Source organism: Panulirus ornatus, chromosome 1 (assembly GCF_036320965.1).
Source record: "Panulirus ornatus isolate Po-2019 chromosome 1, ASM3632096v1, whole genome shotgun sequence".
Classification (NCBI taxonomy): domain Eukaryota; kingdom Metazoa; phylum Arthropoda; class Malacostraca; order Decapoda; family Palinuridae; genus Panulirus; species Panulirus ornatus.
Window position 1 is genome coordinate 364205 of NC_092224.1, and position 19317 is coordinate 383521.

Consider the following 19317-nt stretch of genomic DNA (forward strand, 5'->3'; position numbering starts at 1 on the left):
AAAGAGCGTGGTTGAGAGAGCAGAAGAGGGTGTTTTGAAATGGTTTGGGCACATGGAGAGAATGAGTGAGGAAAGATTGACCAAGAGGATATATGTGTCGGAGGTGGAGGGAACGAGGAGAAGTGGGAGACCAAATTGGAGGTGGAAAGATGGAGTGAAAAAGATTTTGTGTGATCGGGGCCTGAACATGCAGGAGGGTGAAAGGAGGGCAAGGAATAGAGTGAATTGGATCGATGTGGTATACCGGGGTTGACGTGCTGTCAGTGGATTGAATCAGGGTATGTGAAGCGTCTGGGGTGAACCATGGAAAGCTGTGTAGGTATGTATATTTGCGTGTGTGGACGTATGTATATACATGTGTATGGAGGTGGGTTGGGCCATTTCTTTCGTCTGTTTCCTTGCGCTACCTCGCAAACGCGGGAGACAGCGACAAAGCAAAAAAAAAAAAAAAAAAAAAAATATATATATATATATATATATATATATATATATATATATATATATATATATATATATATATATATATTCTTTTTTTTTTTTTTTTTTTTATACTTTGTCGCTGTCTCCCGCGTTTGCGAGGTAGCGCAAGGAAACAGACGAAAGAAATGGCCCAACCCCCCCCCCATACACATGTACATACACACGTCCACACACGCAAATATACATCCTACACAGCTTTCCATGGTTTACCCCAGACGCTTCACATGCCTTGATTCAATCCACTGACAGCACGTCAACCCCTGTATACCACATCGCTCCAATTCACTCTATTCCTTGCCCTCCTTACACCCTCCTGCATGTTCAGGCCCCGATCACACAAAATCTTTTTCACTCCATCTTTCCACCTCCAATTTGGTCTCCCTCTTCTCCTCGTTCCCCCCACCTCCGACACATATATCCTCTTGGTCAATCTTTCCTCACTCATTCTCTCCATGTGCCCAAACCATTTCAAAACACCCTCTTCTGCTCTCTCAACCACGCTCTTTTTATTTCCACACATCTCTCTTACCCTTACGTTACTTACTCGATCAAACCACCTCACACCACACATTGTCCTCAAACATCTCATTTCCAGCACATCCATCCTCCTGCGCACAACTCTATCCATAGCCCACGCCTCGCAACCATACAACATTGTTGGAACCACTATTCCTTCAAACATACCCATTTTTGCTTTCCGAGATAATGTTCTCGACTTCCACACATTTTTCAAGGCTCCCAAAATTTTCGCCCCCTCCCCCACCCTATGATCCACTTCCGCTTCCATGGTTCCATCCGCTGACAGATCCACTCCCAGATATCTAAAACACTTCACTTCCTCCAGTTTTTCTCCATTCAAACTCACCTCCCAATTGACTTGACCCTCAACCCTACTGTACCTAATAACCTTGCTCTTATTCACATTTACTCTTAACTTTCTTCTTCCACACACTTTACCAAACTCAGTCACCAGCTTCTGCAGTTTCTCACATGAATCAGCCACCAGCGCTGTATCATCAGCGAACAACAACTGACTCACTTCCCAAGCTCTCTCATCCCCAACAGACTTCATACTTGCCCCTCTTTCCAAAACTCTTGCATTTACCTCCCTAACAACCCCATCCATAAACAAATTAAACAACCATGGAGACATCACACACCCCTGCCGCAAACCTACATTCACTGAGAACCAATCACTTTCCTCTCTTCCTACACGTACACATGCCTTACATCCTCGATAAAAACTTTTCACTGCTTCTAACAACTTGCCTCCCACACCATATATTCTTAATACCTTCCACAGAGCATCTCTATCAACTCTATCATATGCCTTCTCCAGATCCATAAATGCTACATACAAATCCATTTGCTTTTCTAAGTATTTCTCACATACATTCTTCAAAGCAAACACCTGATCCACACATCCTCTACCACTTCTGAAACCGCACTGCTCTTCCCCAATCTGATGCTCTGTACATGCCTTCACCCTCTCAATCAATACCCTCCCATATAATTTACCAGGAATACTCAACAAACTTATACCTCTGTAATTTGAGCACTCACTCTTATCCCCTTTGCCTTTGTACAATGGCACTATGCACGCATTCCGCCAATCCTCAGGCACCTCACCATGAGTCATACATACATTAAATAACCTTACCAACCAGTCAACAATACAGTCACCCCCTTTTTTTAATAAATTCCACTGCAATACCATCCAAACCTGCTGCCTTGCCGGCTTTCATCTTCCGCAAAGCTTTTACTACCTCTTCTCTGTTTACCAAATCATTTTCCCTAACCCTCTCACTTTGCACACCACCTCGACCCAAACACCCTATATCTGCCACTCTGTCATCAGACACATTCAACAAACCTTCAAAATACTCATTCCATCTCCTTCTCACATCACCACTACTTGTTATCACCTCCCCATTTACGCCCTTCACTGAAGTTCCCATTTGCTCCCTTGTCTTACGCACCCTATTTACCTCCTTCCAGAACATCTTTTTATTCTCCCTAAAATTTACTGATAGTCTCTCACCCCAACTCTCATTTGCCCTTTTTTTCACCTCTTGCGCCTTTCTCTTGACCTCCTGTCTCTTTTTTTTTATACTTCTCCCACTCAATTGCATTTTTTCCCTGCAAAAATCGTCCAAATGCCTCTCTCTTCTCTTTCACTAATACTCTTACTTCTTCATCCCGCCACTCACTACCCTTTCTAAACAGCCCACCTCCCACTCTTCTCATGCCACAAGCATCTTTTGCGCAATCCATCACTGATTCCCTAAATACATCCCATTCCTCCCCCACTCCCCTTACTTCCATTGTTCTCACCTTTTTCCATTCTGTACACAGTCTCTCCTGGTACTTCCCCACACAGGTCTCCTTCCCAAGCTCACTTACTCTCACCACCTTCTTCACCCCAACATTCACTCCTCTTTTCTGAAAACCCATACAAATCTTCACCTTAGCCTCCACAAGATAATGATCAGACATCCCTCCAGTTGCACCTCTCAGCACATTAACATCCAAAAGTCTCTCTTTCGCACGCCTGTCAATTAACACGTAATCCAATAACGCTCTCTGGCCATCTCTCCTACTTACATAAGTATACTTATGTATATCTCGCTTTTTAAACCAGGTATTCCCAATCATCAGTCCTTTTTCAGCACATAAATCTACAAGCTCTTCACCATTTCCATTTACAACACTGAACACCCCATGCATACCAATTATTCCCTCAACTGCCACATTACTCACCTTTGCATTCAAATCACCCATCACTATAACCCGGTCTCGTGCATCAAAACCGCTAACACACTCATTCAGCTGCTCCCAAAACACTTGCCTCTCCTGATCTTTCTTCTCATGCCCAGGTGCATATGCACCAATAATCACCCACCTCTCTCCATCAACTTTCAATTTTACCCATATTAATCGAGAATTTACTTTCTTACATTCTATCACATACTCCCACAACTCCTGTTTCAGGAGTATTGCTACTCCTTCCCTTGCTCTTGTCCTCTCACTAACCCCTAACTTCACTCCCCAGACATTTCCAAACCACTCTTCCCCTTTACCCTTGAGCTTCGTTTCACTCAGAGCCAAAACATCCAGGTTCCTTTCCTCAAACATACTACCTATCTCTCCTTTTTTCACATCTTGGTTACATCCACACACATTTAGGCACCCCACTCTGAGCCTTCGAGGAGGATGATCACTCCCCGTGTGACTCCTTCTTCTGTTTCCCATTTTAGAAAGTTAATACAAGGAGGGGAGGATTTCCGGCCCCCCGCTCCCGTCCCCTCTAGTCGCTTTCTACGACACGCGAGGAATACGTGGGAAGTATTCTTTCACCCCTATCCCCAGGGATAATATACATTATATATATATATATATATATATATATATATATATATATATATATATATATATATATATATCCCTGGGGATAGGGGAGAAAGAATACTTCCCACGCATTCCTCACGTGTCGTAGAAGGCGACTGAAGGGGACGGGAGTGGGGGGCCAGAAACCCTCCCCTCCTTGTATTTTAACTTTCTAAAAGGGGAAACAGAAGAAGGAGTCACGCGGGGAGTGTTCATCCTCCTCGAAGGCTCAGACTGGGGTGTCTAAATGCGTGTGGATGTAACCAAGATGAGAAAAAAGGAGAGATAGGTAGTATGTTTGAGGAAAGGAACCTGGATGTTTTGGCTCTGAGTGAAACGAAGCTCAAAGGTAAAGGGGAAGAGTGGTTTGGGAATGTCTTGGGAGTAAAGTCAGGGGTTAGTGAGAGGACAAGAGCAAGTGAAGGAGTACCACTACTCCTGAAACAGGAGTTGTGGGAGTATGTGATAGAGTGTAAGAAAGTAAATTCTAGATTGATATGGGTAAAACAGAAAGTTGATGGAGAGAGATGGGTGATTATTGGTGCATATGCAACTGGGCATGAGAAGAAAGATCATGAGAGGCAAGTGTTTTGGGAGCAGCTGAATGAGTGTGTTAGTGGTTTTGATGCACAAGACCGGGTTATAGTGATGGGTGATTTGAATGCAAAGGTGAGTAATGTGGCAGTTGAGGGAATAATTGGTATACATGGGGTGTTCAGTGTTGTAAATGGAAATGGTGAAGAGCTTGTAGACTTATATGCTGAAAAAGGACTGGTGATTGGGAATACCTTGTTTAAAAAGCGAGATATACATAAGTATACGTATGTAAATAGGAGAGATGGCCAGAGAGCGTTATTGGATTACGTGTTAATTGATAGGCGCATGAAAGAGAGACTTTTGGATGTTAATGTGCTGAGAGGTGCAACTGGAGGGATGTCTGATCATTATCTTGTGGAGGCGAAGGTGAAGATTTGTAGGGGTTTTCAGAAAAGAAGAGAGAATATTGGGGTGAAGAGAGTGGTGAGAGTAAGTGAGCTTGGGAAGGAGACTTGTGTGAGGAATTACCAGGAGAGACGAGTACAGAATGGAAAAAGGTGAGAACAAAGGAGGTAAGGGGAGTGGGGGAGGAATGGGATGTATTTAGGGAATCAGTGATGGAGTGCGCAAAAGATGCTTGTGGCATGAGAAGCGTGGGAGGTGGGTTGATTAGAAAGGGTAGTGAGTGGTGGGATGAAGAAGTAAAATTATTAGTGAAAGAGAAGAGAGAGGCATTTGGACGATTTTTGCAGGGAAAAAATGCAATTGAGTGGGAGATGTATAAAAGAAAGAGACAGGAGGTCAAGAGAAAGGTGCAAGAGGTGAAAAAGAGGGCAAATGAGAGTTGGGGTGAGAGAGTATCATTAAATTTTAGGGAGAATAAAAAGATGTTCTGGAAGGAGGTAAAGAGCGTAAGACAAGGGAGCAAATGGGAACTTCAGTGAAGGGGGCTAATGGGGAGGTGATAACAAGTAGTGGTGATGTGAGAAGGAGATGGAGTGAGTATTTTGAAGGTTTGTTGAATGTGTTTGATGATAGAGTGGCAGATATAGGGTGTCTTGGTCGAGGTGGTGTGCAAAGTGAGAGGGTTAGGGAAAATGATTTGGTAAACAGAAAAGAGGTAGCAAAAGCTTTGCGGAAGATGAAAGCCGGCAAGGCAGCAGGTTTGGATGGTATTGCATTGGAATTTATTAAAAAAGGGGGTGACTGTATTGTTGACTGGTTGGTAAGGTTATTTAATGTATGTATGATTCATGGTGAGGTGCCTGAGGATTGGCGGAATGCTTGCATAGTGCCATAGTACAAAGGCAAAGGGGATAAGAGTGAGTGCTCAAATTACAGAGGTATAAGTTTGTTGAGTATTCCTGGTAAATTATATGGGAGGGTACTGATTGAGAGGGTGAAGGCATGCACAGAGCATCAGTTTGGGGAAGAGCAGTGTGGTTTCAGAAGAGGTTGAGGATGTGTGGATCAGGTGTTTGCTTTGATGAATGTATGTGAGAAATACTTAGAAAAGCAAATGGATTTGTATGCAGCATATATGGATCTGGAGAAGGCATATGATAGAGTTGATAGAGATGCTCTGTGGAAGGTATTAAGAATATATGGTGTGGGAGGCAAGTTGTTAGAAGCAGTGATAAGTCTTTATCGAGGATGTAAGGCATGTGTACGAGTAGGAAGAGACGAAAGTGATTGGTTCTCAGTGAATGTAGGTTTGCGGCAGGGGTGTGTGATGTCTCCATGGTTGTTTAATTTGTTTATGGATGGGGTTGTTAGGGAGGTGAATGCAAGAGTTTTGGAAAGAGGGGCAAGTATGCAGTCTGTTGTAGATGAGAGAGCTCGGGAAGTGAGTCAGTTGTTGTTCGCTGATGTTCGCTGTTGTTGTTGTTGATGTTGTTCGCTGATTCATGTGAGAAACGCAGAAGCTGGTGACTGAGTTTGGTAAAGTGTGTGAAAGAAGAAAGTCAAGAGTAAATGTGAATAAGAGCAAGGTTATTAGGTACAGTAGGGTTGAGGGTCAAGTCAATTGGGAGGTAAGTTTGAATGAAGAGAACTGGAAGAAGTAAAGTGTTTTAGATATCTGGGAGTGGATCTGGCAGCGGATGGATCCATGGAAGCGGAAGTGAATCATAGGGTGGGGTAGGGGGCGAAAATCCTGGGAGCCTTGAAGAATGTTTGGAAGTCGAGAACATTATCTCGGAAAGCAAAAATGGGTATGTTTGAAGGAATAGTGGTTCCAACGATGTTGTATGGTTGCGAGGCTTAGGCTATGGATAGAGTTGTGCGCAGGAGGGTGGATGTGCTGGAAATGAGATGTTTGAGGACAATATGTGGTGTGAGGTGGTTTGATCGAGTAAGTAATGTAAGGGTAAGAGAGATGTGTGGAAATAAAAAGAGTGTGGGTGAGAGAGCAGAAGAGGGGTGTTTTGAAATGGTTTGGTCACATGGAGAGAATGAGTGAGGAAAGATTGACCAAGAGGATATATGTTTCAGAGGTAGAGTATACCGGAGTCGACGTGCTGTCAATGGATTGAACCAGGGCATGTGAAGCGTCTGGGGTAAACCATGAAAAGTTCCATGGGTCCTGGATGTGGAAAGGGAGCTGTGGTTTCGGTGCATTATTACATGACAGCTAGAGACTGCGTACGAACGAATGGGGCCTTTGTTGTCTTTTCCTAGCGCTACATCGCACACATGAGGGGGGAGGGGGATGTTATTCCATATGTGGCGAGGTGGCGATGGGAATGAATGAAGGCAGACGGTATGAATTATGTACATGTGTATATATGTATATGTCTGTGTGTGTATATATATATGTGTACATTGAGATGTATAGGTATGTATATTTGTGTGTGTGGAAGTGTATGTATATACATGTGTATGTGGGTGGGTTGGGCCATTCTTTCGTCTGTTTCCTTGCGCTACATCGCTAACGCGGGAGACAGCGACAAAGCAAAATAATAATAATAAAAAAGAATATATATATATATATATATATATATATATATATATATATATATTTTTTTTTTTTTTTTTTTTTTTGCTTTGTCGCTGTCTCCCGCGTTTGCGAGGTAGCGCAAGGAAACAGACGAAAGAAATGGCCCAACCCACCCCCATACACATGTATATACATACGTCCACACACGCAAATATACATACCCTACACAGCTTTCCATGGTTTACCCCAGACGCTTCACATGCCCCGATTCAATCCACTGACAGCACGTCAACCCCGGTATACCACATCGCTGCAATTCACTCTATTCCTTGCCCTCCTTTCACCCTCCTGCATGTTCAGGCCCCGATCACACAAAATCTTTTTCACTCCATCTTTCCACCTCCAATTTGGTCTCCCTCTTCTCCTCGTTCCCTCCACCTCCGACACATATATCCTCTTGGTCAATCTTTACTCACCCATTCTCTCCATGTGCCCAAACCATTTCAAAACACCCCCCTCTGCTCTCTCAACCACGCTCTTTTTATTTCCACACATCTCTCTTACCCTTACGTTACTTACTCGATCAAACCACCTCACACCACACATTGTCCTCAAACATCTCATTTCCAGCACATCCATCCTCCTGCGCACAACTCTATCCATAGCCCACGCCTCGCAACCATACAACATTGTTGGAACCACTATTCCTTCAAACATACCCATTTTTGCTTTCCGAGATAATGTTCTCGACTTCCACACATTCTTCAAGGCACCCAGGATTTTCGCCCCCTCCCCCACCCTATGATCCACTTCCGCTTCCATGGTTCCATCCGCTGCCAGATCCACTCCCAGATATCTAAAACACTTCACTTCCTCCAGTTTTTCTCCATTCAAACTCACCTCCCAATTGACTTGACCCTCAACCCTACTGTACCTAATAACCTTGCTCTTATTCACATTTACTCTTAACTTTCTTCTTTCATACACTTTACCAAACTCAGTCACCAGCTTCTGCAGTTTCTCACATGAATCAGCCACCAGCGCTGTATCATCAGCGAACAACAACTGACTCACTTCCCAAGCTCTCTCATCCCCAACAGACTTCATATTTGCCCCTCTTTCCAAAACTCTTGCATTCACCTCCCTAACAACCCCATCCATAAACAAATTAAACAACCATGGAGACATCACACACCCCTGCCGTAAACCTACATTCACTGAGAACCAATCACTTTCCTCTCTTCCTTCACGTACACATGCCTTACATCCTCGATAAAAACTTTTCACTGCTTCTAACAACTTGCCTCCCACACCATATATTCTTAATACCTTCCACAGAGCATCTCTATCAACTCTATCATATGCCTTCTCCAGATCCATAAATGCTACATACAAATCCATTTGCTTTTCTAAGTATTTCTCACATACATTCTTCAAAGCAAACACCTGATCCACACATCCTCTACCACTTCTGAAACCACACTGCTCTTCCCCAATCTGATGCTCTGTACATGCCTTCACCCTCTCAATCAATACCCTCCCATATAATTTACCAGGAATACTCAACAAACTTATACCTCTGTAATTTGAGCACTCACTCTTATCCCCTTTGCCTTTGTACAATGGCACTATGCACGCATTCCGCCAATCCTCAGGCACCTCACCATGAGTCATACAAACATTAAATAACCTTACCAACCAGTCAACAATACAGTCACCCCCTTTTTTAATAAATTCCAATGCAATACCATCCAAACCTGCTGCCTTGCCGGCTTTCATCTTCCGCAAAGCTTTTACTACCTCTTCTCTGTTTACCAAATCATTTTCCCTAACCCTCTCACTTTGCACACCACCTCGACCAAAACACCCTATATCTGCCACTCTATCATCAAACACATTCAACAAACCTTCAAAATACTCACTCCATCTCCTTCTCACATCACCACTACTTGTTATCACTTCCCCATTTGCGCCCTTCACTGAAGTTCCCATTTGCTCCCTTGTCTTACGCACTTTATTTACCTCCTTCCAGAACATCTTTTTATTCTCCCTAAAATTTAATGATACTCTCTCACCCCAACTCTCATTTGCCCTTTTTTTCACCTCTTGCACCTGTCTCTTGACCTCCTGTCTCTTCCTTTTATACGTCTCCCACTCAACTGCATTTTTTCCCTGCAAATATATATATATATATATATATATATATATATATATATATATATATATATATATATATATATATATATATATATATATATATATATATATATACATACATATATATATATATATATATATATATATATATATATATATATATGTATATATATATATATATATATATATATATATATATATATATATATATATATATATATATATATATATATATATATATATATATATTATCCCTGGGGATAGGGGATTAAGAATACTTCCCACGTATTCCCTGCGTGTCGTAGAAGGCGACTAAAAGGGGAGGGAGCGGGGGGCTGGAAATCCTCCCCTCTCGTTTTTTTTTAATTTTCCAAAAGAAGGAGCAGAGGGGGGCCAGGTGAGGATATTCCAAAAAAGGCCCAGTCCTCTGTTCTTAACGCTACCTCGCTAACGCAGGAAATGGAGAATAGTTTAAAAGAAAAAAGAATATATATATATATATATATATATATAAAGCTCCATCAGCCAGGATCGAACCTGGGACCCCTTGTGCAAGAGGCAGGCATGCTAACCGCTAGGCTAAGGGACTGTATAATAGGAAACAACTATTTCTTATTATACAGTCCCTTAGCCGAGCGGTTAGCATGCCTGCCTCTTGCACAAGGGGTCCCAGGTTCGATCCTGGCTGATGGAGCTTTGTATGTTCTATGAAGGTGCGCGTACATATACACTTTATTCGTATATATATATATATATATATATATATATATATATATATATATATATATATATATATATACGTGAGAAAGAATACTTCACACTTATTTCCCGAGTGTCGTAATAGGCGACTAAAGGGGGCGGGAGCGGGAGTCTTGAACCCCCCCCTCCCACTTGTATTCAAATTTCTAAAAGGGGAAACAGAAGAAGGAGTCATGCGAGGAGTGCTCATCCTCCTCGAAGGTTCAGATTGGGGTGTCTAAATGTGTATGGATGTAACTAAGATGAGAAGAAAGGAGAGTGAGGTATTATGTTTGAGGAAAGGAACCTGGATGTTTTGCTCTGAGTGAAACAAAGCTCGAGGGTAAAAGGGAAGAATGGTTTGGGAATGTCTTAGGAGTAAAGTCAGGGGTTAGTGAGAGGACAAGAGCAAAGGAAAGAGTAGCACTACTCCTAAAGCAGGAGTTGTGAGAATATGTGACAGAGTGTGAGAAACAAAACTCTGATATGGGTAAAACTGAAAGTGGATGGAGAGAGATGGGTGATTATTGGTGCCTATGCACATGGGCATGAGAAGAAAGATCACGAGAAGCAAGTGTTTTGGGAGCAGCTGAGTGATTGTGTTAGCAGCTTTGATGGACGAGATCGGATTATAGTGATGGGTGATTGAATGCAAAGATTAGGAATGTGGCATTTGAAGGAATATTTGGTGTATATGGGGTGTTCAGTGTTGTAAATGGAAATGGTAAACAGCTTGTGGATTTGTGTGCTGAAAAAGGACTGGTGATTAGGAATATCTGGTTTAAAAAGAGAGATATACATAAGTATACGTGTGTGAGTAGGAGAGATGGTCAGAGGGCGCTATCGAATTACGTATTAATTGATTGGCGTGTTAAACAGAGACTTTTGAATGTTAATGTGCTGAGAGGGGCAACTGGAGGGATGTCTGATCATTATCTTGTGGAGGCGAAGGTGAAGATTTGTAGAACTTTTCAGAAAAGAAGAGAGAATGTTGGGGGTAAGAAAGTGTTGAGAGTAAGTGAGCTTGGAAAGAACACTTGTGTGAGGAAGAACCAGGAGAGATTGAGTGCAGGATGCCAAAGGGTAAGAGCAAATGACGTAAGGGGAGTTGGGTATGAATGGGATGTATTTAGGGAAGCAGTGATGGCTTGCGTAAAAGATGCATGTGGCATGAGAAAGGTGGGAGGTGGGCAGCTTACAAAGGGTAGTGAGTGGTGGGATGAAGAAGTAAGATTGTTAGTGAAAATGAAGAGAGAGGCGTTTGGACGATATTTGCAGGGAAGCAGTGCAAATGACTTGGAGATGTATAAAAGAAAGCGACAGGAGGTCAAGAGAAAGGTGAAAGAGGTGAAAAAGAGGGCAAATGAGAGATGGGGTTAGAGAGTATCATTAAATTTTAGGGAGAATAAAAAACTGTTTTGGAAGGAGATGAATAAAGAACGTAAGACAAAAGAACAAATGGGACCATCGGTGAAAGGGACAAATGGGGAGGTAACAACAAGTAGCGATGAAGTGAGAAGGAGATGGAGTGAATATTTTGAAGGTTTGTTGAATGTGTTTGATGATAGAGTGACAGATATAGGGTGTTTTGGTCGGGATGGTGTGCGAACTGAGAGCGTTAGGGAGATGGTTTGGTGAGCAGAGAAGAGGTAGTGAAATCTTTGCGGAAGATGAAAGCCGGCAAGGCAACAGGTTTGGATGGTATTGCAGTGGAATTTATAAAAAGAAAAGGGTAACTGTGTTATTGATTGGTTGTTAAGGGCATTCAGTGATGTATGGATCATGGTAAAGTGCCTGAGGATTGGCGGAGTGCATACATAGTGTCATTGTATAAAGCCAAAAGGGATAAACGTGAGTACAAATTACAGAGGCATAAGTTTGCTGAGTATTCCTGGGAAATTATATGGAGGGTACAGAGTAGAGTGGCTTCAGAAGTGGTAAAAGACGTGTGGATCAGGTGTTTGCTTTGAAGAACGTATGAGAGATATACTTAGAAAAACAGATGGATCTAAATATAGCATTTATGGATCTGTAGAAGGCATATAATAGAATTGATAGAGGTGCTCTGTGGAAGGTATTTATATAATATGGTGTGGAAGGTAAGGCATGTGTGCGAGTAGGAAGAGAGGAGAGTGATTGGTTCCCAGTGAATGTCAGTTTGCGGCAGGTTGTTTAATTTGTTTATGGATGGGGTGATTAGGGAGGTAAGAGGGCTTGGGAAGTGAGTCAGTTGGTGTTTGCTTATGATAAAGCGCAGGTGGCTGATTCGAGTGAGAAACTGTGGAAGCTGTAGACTGAGTTTGGTAAAGTGTGTGAAAAAAGAAAACTGAGAGTGAATGTGAATATGAGCAAGGTTATTAGGTTCATTAGGGTTGATGGACAAGTCAACTGGGAGGCAAGTTTGAATGGAGAAAAATTGGAGGAAGTGAAGTGTTTTAGATATTTGGGAGTGGATTTGGCAGCAAATGGAACCATGGAAGAGGAAGTGAGTCACAGGGTGGGGGAGGGGGCGAAGGTTCTGGGAGTATTGAAGAATGTTTGGAAGGTGAGAACGTTATCTCGGAGAGCAAAAAAGGGTGTGTTTGAAGGAATAGTGGTTCCAAGGCATGGGCTAGAGATAGGGTTGTGCGGAGGAGGGGGATGTGTTGAAAATGAGATGCTTGAAGACAATATGTGGTGTGAGGTGGTTTGATCGAGTGAGTAATGAAAGGGTAAGAGGGATGTGTGGTAATAAAAAGAGTGTGGTTGAGAAAGCAAAAGATGGTGTATTGAAATGGTTTGGTCACATGGAGAGAATGAGTGAGGAAAGATTGACTAAGAGGATATATGTGCCAGAGGTGGAGGGAACAAGAAGTGGGAGACCAAATTGGAGGTGGAGGGATGGAGTGAAAAAGATTTTGAGCAATCGGAGCCTGAACATACAGGAGGGTGAAAGGCGTGCAAGGAATAGAGTGAAGTGGAAGGATGCGGTATACCGGGGTGGACGTGCTGTCAATGGATTGAACCAGGGCATGTGAAGCGTCTGGGGTAAACCATGGAAAGATTTGTGGGGCCTGGATGTGGAAGGGAAGCTGTGGTTTCAGTGCATTACACATGAACGAATGTGGCCTTTGTTGTCTTTTCCTAGCGCTACCTCGCGCGCACGCGGTGGGAGGGGGCTGCCATTTCATGTGTGGCGGGGTGGCGGTGAGAATGGATGAAGGCAGCATGTATGAATATATACATGTGTATTTATGTATATGTCTGTGTATGTATGAGTATGTATAGGTTGAAATATGTGCGTGTGTGGGCGTTTATGTATATACATGTGTCTGTGGGTGGGCTGGGCCATTCTTTCGTCTGTTTCCTTGCGCTACCTCGCTTACGCGGGAGACAGATATATATATATATATATATATATATATATATATATATATATATATATATATATATATATATATATATATATATATATATATATATTTCATTTCATGTGTTGCGGGGTGGCGACGGGAAATGAATAAGGGCAACAAGTATGAATTATGTACATGTGTATATATGTATATGTCTGTGTATGTATATATATGTATACGTTGAAATGTATAGGTATGTATATGTGCGTGTTGTGCGTGTGTGACGTGTATGTATATACATGTGTATGATGTGTATGTGGGCGGGTTGGGCCATTCTTTCGTCTGTTTCCTTGCGCTACCTCGCTAACGCGGGAGACAGCGACAAAGTATAATAATGATAATCATATATGTATATATATGTATATATATATATATATATATATATATATATATATATATATATATATATATATATATATATATATATATATATGATTATTTTTTCATACTTGATCGCCGTTTCCCGCGCTGGCGAGGTATCGCCAGGAACAGACGAAAGAAAGGCCATATTCGATCACATACATTCTCTAGCTATCATATTCACACGTCTTCGTTCAGTTCATTGACAGCATTTTGACCCTTGTATAACACATCGTTCCAGTTCACTCCATCCCTATCACGCCTTTTACCCTCCTGTATGTTCAGGCCTCGATCAATCAAAATATTTTCACTCCATCCTTCCAGCCGCAATTTGGTCTCCCTGTTCTCCTTGTTCCCTCCATTTCTGTCATATGTATTCTCTTTGTCAACCTTTCCTCACTCATTTTCTCCATGTGTCCAGACCATTTCAACATACCCTTTTCTGCTCTCTCAACCACACTATTCTTATTTCCCCGCATCATTCTTACCTTTTCATTACTTACTCGATCAAACCACCTCACACTACATGTTGTCCTCAAACATTTCATTTCCAACACATCCAATTTCCTCAGCACATTCTCATCTAGAGCCATACCTCGTTATACTACTGGCATTACTGTATCTTCAAATGTACCCATTTTCGCCCTCCCAGATAGCGCCCCCCCCCCCCCCCCCCCCCCGCAATTATCCACCCTGTGACTCGGTTCTGCTTCCAAGGTTCCATTTCCTAACATTTCCACTCCCAATTATCTAAGACACTTCACTTCTTCCAAATTTCCTTCATTCAAACTCACACCTCAACTAACCTGTCCTTCAACCCTGTTAAACCTCATAGCCTTGCTTCTGTATGCATTTACCATCAACTTTCTCCTTTCACACACCCTTCCAAACTTAGTCAACAAATTTTGCAGTTTCTCACTCATATCTACCATTAGTACTGTGTCATCAACAAACAGCATCTGACTCACTTCCCAGGCCCCCTCATCTCCTACAGATTCAATACTCGCCCCTCTCTCCAAGACATATCTAACTTCCTCAATACCCCATCCATAAACAAATTAATCAACTATGGTGACATCACCCACCCCTACCGTGGTCTGAACTTCACTTGAAACAATTTACTCTCGTACACATGCCTTAAACCCCTGGGAAAAATTTTCACGGCTTCTAACAGCTTTCCTTCTACACCAAACATTCTTAAGCCCTTCTACAAGCCATCTCTGTCAACCCTATCATATGCTTTCTCCGAATCCATAAAAGCAGCAACAAGTCCCCTTGTTTTTCAGTTTCTCACACATTCTTTAAAGCAAACACTTGATCCACACATTATCTACCACCTCTGAAACCACACTGCTCCTCCCAAGTCTGATGCTCTGTACATTCCTTCACCCTCTCAATTAATATCCCCCCATACAACTTACCAGGTACACTCGACAAACTTATAAATGTAGCTTGAACACTCATCTTTATACCCCTTACATTCTACAATAACACTATACAAGCATTCCGCCAATCCAACCAATATATTGAAGGTATTTTACAGAAAACAAATGGCACAAGCATATAAAGTTGATAAATGTGCAATGCAAGACATTATTAAGGACAATGCACACTGCAGCAACTCAAACGATAAACTTAGTCTTGTTATCTACAGCATTAGTCCCAGGGTGAGTAATCACATCATTATGAATGATGCGACTCAAGACAAAAACCCTTTTAAGGCCACCAATATAGTTCTAGTAGCTATATTTTGGATTCACCGCTCCATCTTTGGGTTTTAGACTCACAACACACCTGCAGGGAGGTGCGCCTAAACGGCACATAAAAAAAGATCAAAGGATTTCTCTTAAGCAACAGCATGTCGTTAATAACACGAAAATTCTCAAGCATTGAAGCAGTCACAGCAAATTGCAATTAACAGAGGCAGTTTTAATCAATGAATTTTCTCCCTTACTCAGCAATCACCATAATGGGTCTAGTCTATTTGGCTCCTCCAGCCATCTGAGAACAAAAACATATTATAATGTCACAAATAAAAACGGTGACGTAGATAACTTGTTGATTGTTGGACCGTGTTCCTTTGGAGTTCTTGCGTGATAGTGTGGTAGGTAGGGGTGTTGGTGTTGTAACCTGGGAAATTATGGGGCGGAGGAACAACCTTACACAAAACAATAACCAACTACAGTCAACCAATGTAGTTTAACAAATGAAGGCTGCAAACTTCAAAACAACGTGAACTATATCGGCATCATTATCATATCACTTAATCGACGTTTAAAAGTTCATCTTCAAAACAACATAACATGAATTTCACTTGTCAGCATCTTCCTGAAACCTGATTTCGCCTACCATTCTGAGATATCCTGTCCAAGTCTGAATTTATCCAGGAAGTTGTGTCAAGACGAGATGCACATCGAATAAGAGAAGGAGTAAAATTAAAGGATGCGGAGGAATACTGTGATGAGTCGTCGGCGTGGAAGTGCATGTAATAATTTGCAGAAGAAAGGAAATCGTTGATGAAAAGGAGGAAAAAGGTGTAGTAGACAGGACAAAACCTTGAGGAACACCACTATTAATGGAGAAAGAGTGAGAAGCTAATCCATCAACAAACACGGAAGGAGGGAGGGAAGACAGAAGAGGGTAGCTTAGACATGAGGCCCACATGTCACACCCAGTCCAATGCTTTGGATATATCAAGGCCAACTACACATGATTCTCTAAAATCGTTCAGGGATGATGTCCAGACATTACTAAGAAAGGAAAGAATATCATCAGTGGATCTCGCCTTTCGGAAGCCGTACTGATGATCAGAGAGAAGGCTGTGAGATTCAAGATGTCTGAGGATATGGGAATAAGGAAGGGTTCAAAAACTTTGGAAATGAAGCAACAGGACGATAGTAAGAGGAGTTCGAACGGTTTTTAACAGAAACGGAGCAGACGAGCAAGCACAGGTGCAAATTCAGAGGCGCAGTCAGTACACGAGGATGAATGTATGCTCGTTTACCTACTACCGAATTCCACCTGCATGGGGTTATACCGCAGGTGAAAAGTTACATTTAGCGAAGCTGTATCACTGAGAATACAGATTCGTCAAAGAACTTCTCATTCCAAAGGAGTCCACATTCCCCTGCTACAGAAAATAACGCTGCAAAGAGTTCCTCGGTGTATCAGTAATAACAGGTTATGTGGATTTTTTTCAGGATAGTGATGATGAAGGAGTGTGGGCTGGTGAGCCGGGACCTGCAGCAGTTGACGGCCAACGCCACGGCCTGCATGGTGCCGCCGGGTAAGGAGGGAGGCGTCACTACCCTTGTCCTCTCCTTCGCTGATCTCGCTGGTATCTTTCTCCTCCTGGCCGCTGGTGAGAACTCTTGTCATTCATTATTTACCTGGTCTTGTAAAGTTGTCTTTCATAGTCTTATACGTAGTGGGAACATATGGCAGTGCCCACATGCTCTCCTTCTTTAACATATCTACACATACTTCCAAGAGAAACAATGGCTTATGAACGGTTGCAGACAGTCTAGCAAACTCTGATCCTTATCGTCTACGGAGTTAAGTGGGTTTTGGGGGAATACTCAGATCACCATATTAGGCAGAAGATGGACTATTTACCCATGTAAACAGACATGACATCTGATCTTACCTTCAACAGGACTGACCATGGGCCTCAGCGCTCTCCTTCTGGAGAAACTGAACTGCTCGGTTAAGGCCGACTCGCCCACCAGCAAGAGCTCCGACCTCGCCATCACCACCAGTCGCTAAGGATCACGTCTCAAGATGGCTCTGAAGGCAATATACACGTCTTTGATAGCGAGAAGGTCTAAGTATAACACTGAGGATGATTACAGAGTTAAAAGAAAAGTTTACACTAAACCTTAAGGATAACTTATATATGGCTTATAGATGAAAATCATCATCAAATTAAAGCACTGCAAAAGGTATTTTGAAGCCTTCGATTATACAGAAGATCTAATGCCCTTCGGAGGAGAGGCGTTGAATCACCACACCAACGTATTCTCTTGTCACCAGCATCATGACAGTGTCACAGTGGCAGTGTCATGTATCACTGCCACTGGCAGGACACACCCATCACGGCCAGCAGCAACGACAGCCGTGCCATCTGTCGCTATCACCACCACCAACATATTTGTGACGGTGACTGTGTAACACTACCGCCCTCACCATGGTCGACCATCATGTCTGGGAAAGCACTTAAGTCTGTCTATTTTTCTATCTGTCTACTCATAGATAAAGGCAACTTTAAAGCTCCTCCTAATATCAATGAAATCATTATAAAATGGTCATCAAGAGAAGATAGAATAAGATGAATTGATTAACACACATCTCGCTACCTAGACCATCACCACCGAATAACCCCACCCCCCAACAACCAACCCACCCCCACATCCAACCCCCACCCACCCACCCACCCCCACTCGAAACCACAAGGAACCCCAACTTTCCCTCTAACGACAAAGACTTTCTATTCTGGCATGGCAGTATAAGGATATACAAGCCCAAGTGCTCGCTTTGGGATTTAAGACTTTAAGTTTTTAACACTTGATGAGGTGTTTTTCCTCCGCGAAACATATTGTGTATTGTGAAGTTACAATAAACCTAATTATCTGAACTAATATTGAAGTGCAATTACCTCTTCATAAAATTCTCGCAGACTATTATGATCACCGTATTATCAATACGGTGATTGGCGGAATGCGTGCATAGTGCCATTGTACAAAGGCAAAGGGGATAAGAGTGAGTGCTCAAATTACAGAGGTATAAGTTTGTTGAGTATTCCTGGTAAATTATATGGGAGGATATTGATTGAGAGGGTGAAGGCATGTACAGAGCATCAGATTGGGGAAGAGCAGTGTGGTTTCAGAAGTGGTAGAGGATGTGTGGATCAGGTGTTTGCTTTGAAGAATGTATGTGAGAAATACTTAGAAAAGCAAATGGATTTGTATGTAGCATTTATGGATCTGGAGAAGGCATATGATAGAGTTGATAGAGATGCTCTGTGGAAGGTATTAAGAATATATGCTGTGGGAGGCAAGTTGTTAGAAGCAGTGAAAAGTTTTTATCGAGGATGTAAGGCATGTGTACGTGTAGGAAGAGAGGAAAGTGATTGGTTCTCAGTGAATGTAGGTTTGCGGCAGGGGTGTGTGATGTCTCCATGGTTGTTTAATTTGTTTATGGATGGGGTTGTTAGGGAGGTGAATGCAAGAGTTTTGGAAAGAGGGGCAAGTATGAAGTCTGTTGGGGATGAGAGAGCTTGGGAAGTGAGTCAGTTGTTGTTCGCTGATGATACAGCGCTGGTGGCTGATT

General features: G+C 42.4%; 1 protein-coding gene across 1 annotated transcript in view; it reads left to right on the forward strand.

Moving 5' to 3' along the window:
• The window catches only part of LOC139753156 (probable glutamate receptor), a 51509-nt gene extending 32909 nt beyond the window's left edge, over positions 1 to 18600 (forward strand). The window contains exons 8-9 of the mRNA XM_071669366.1: positions 17190 to 17350; positions 17645 to 18600. Coding sequence (XP_071525467.1) covers positions 17190 to 17350; positions 17645 to 17754 — 271 coding nt within the window. The 3' untranslated portion in view covers positions 17755 to 18600. The remainder of the gene's footprint in view (positions 1 to 17189; positions 17351 to 17644) is intronic.
• Positions 18601 to 19317: the final 717 nt, after the last annotated feature.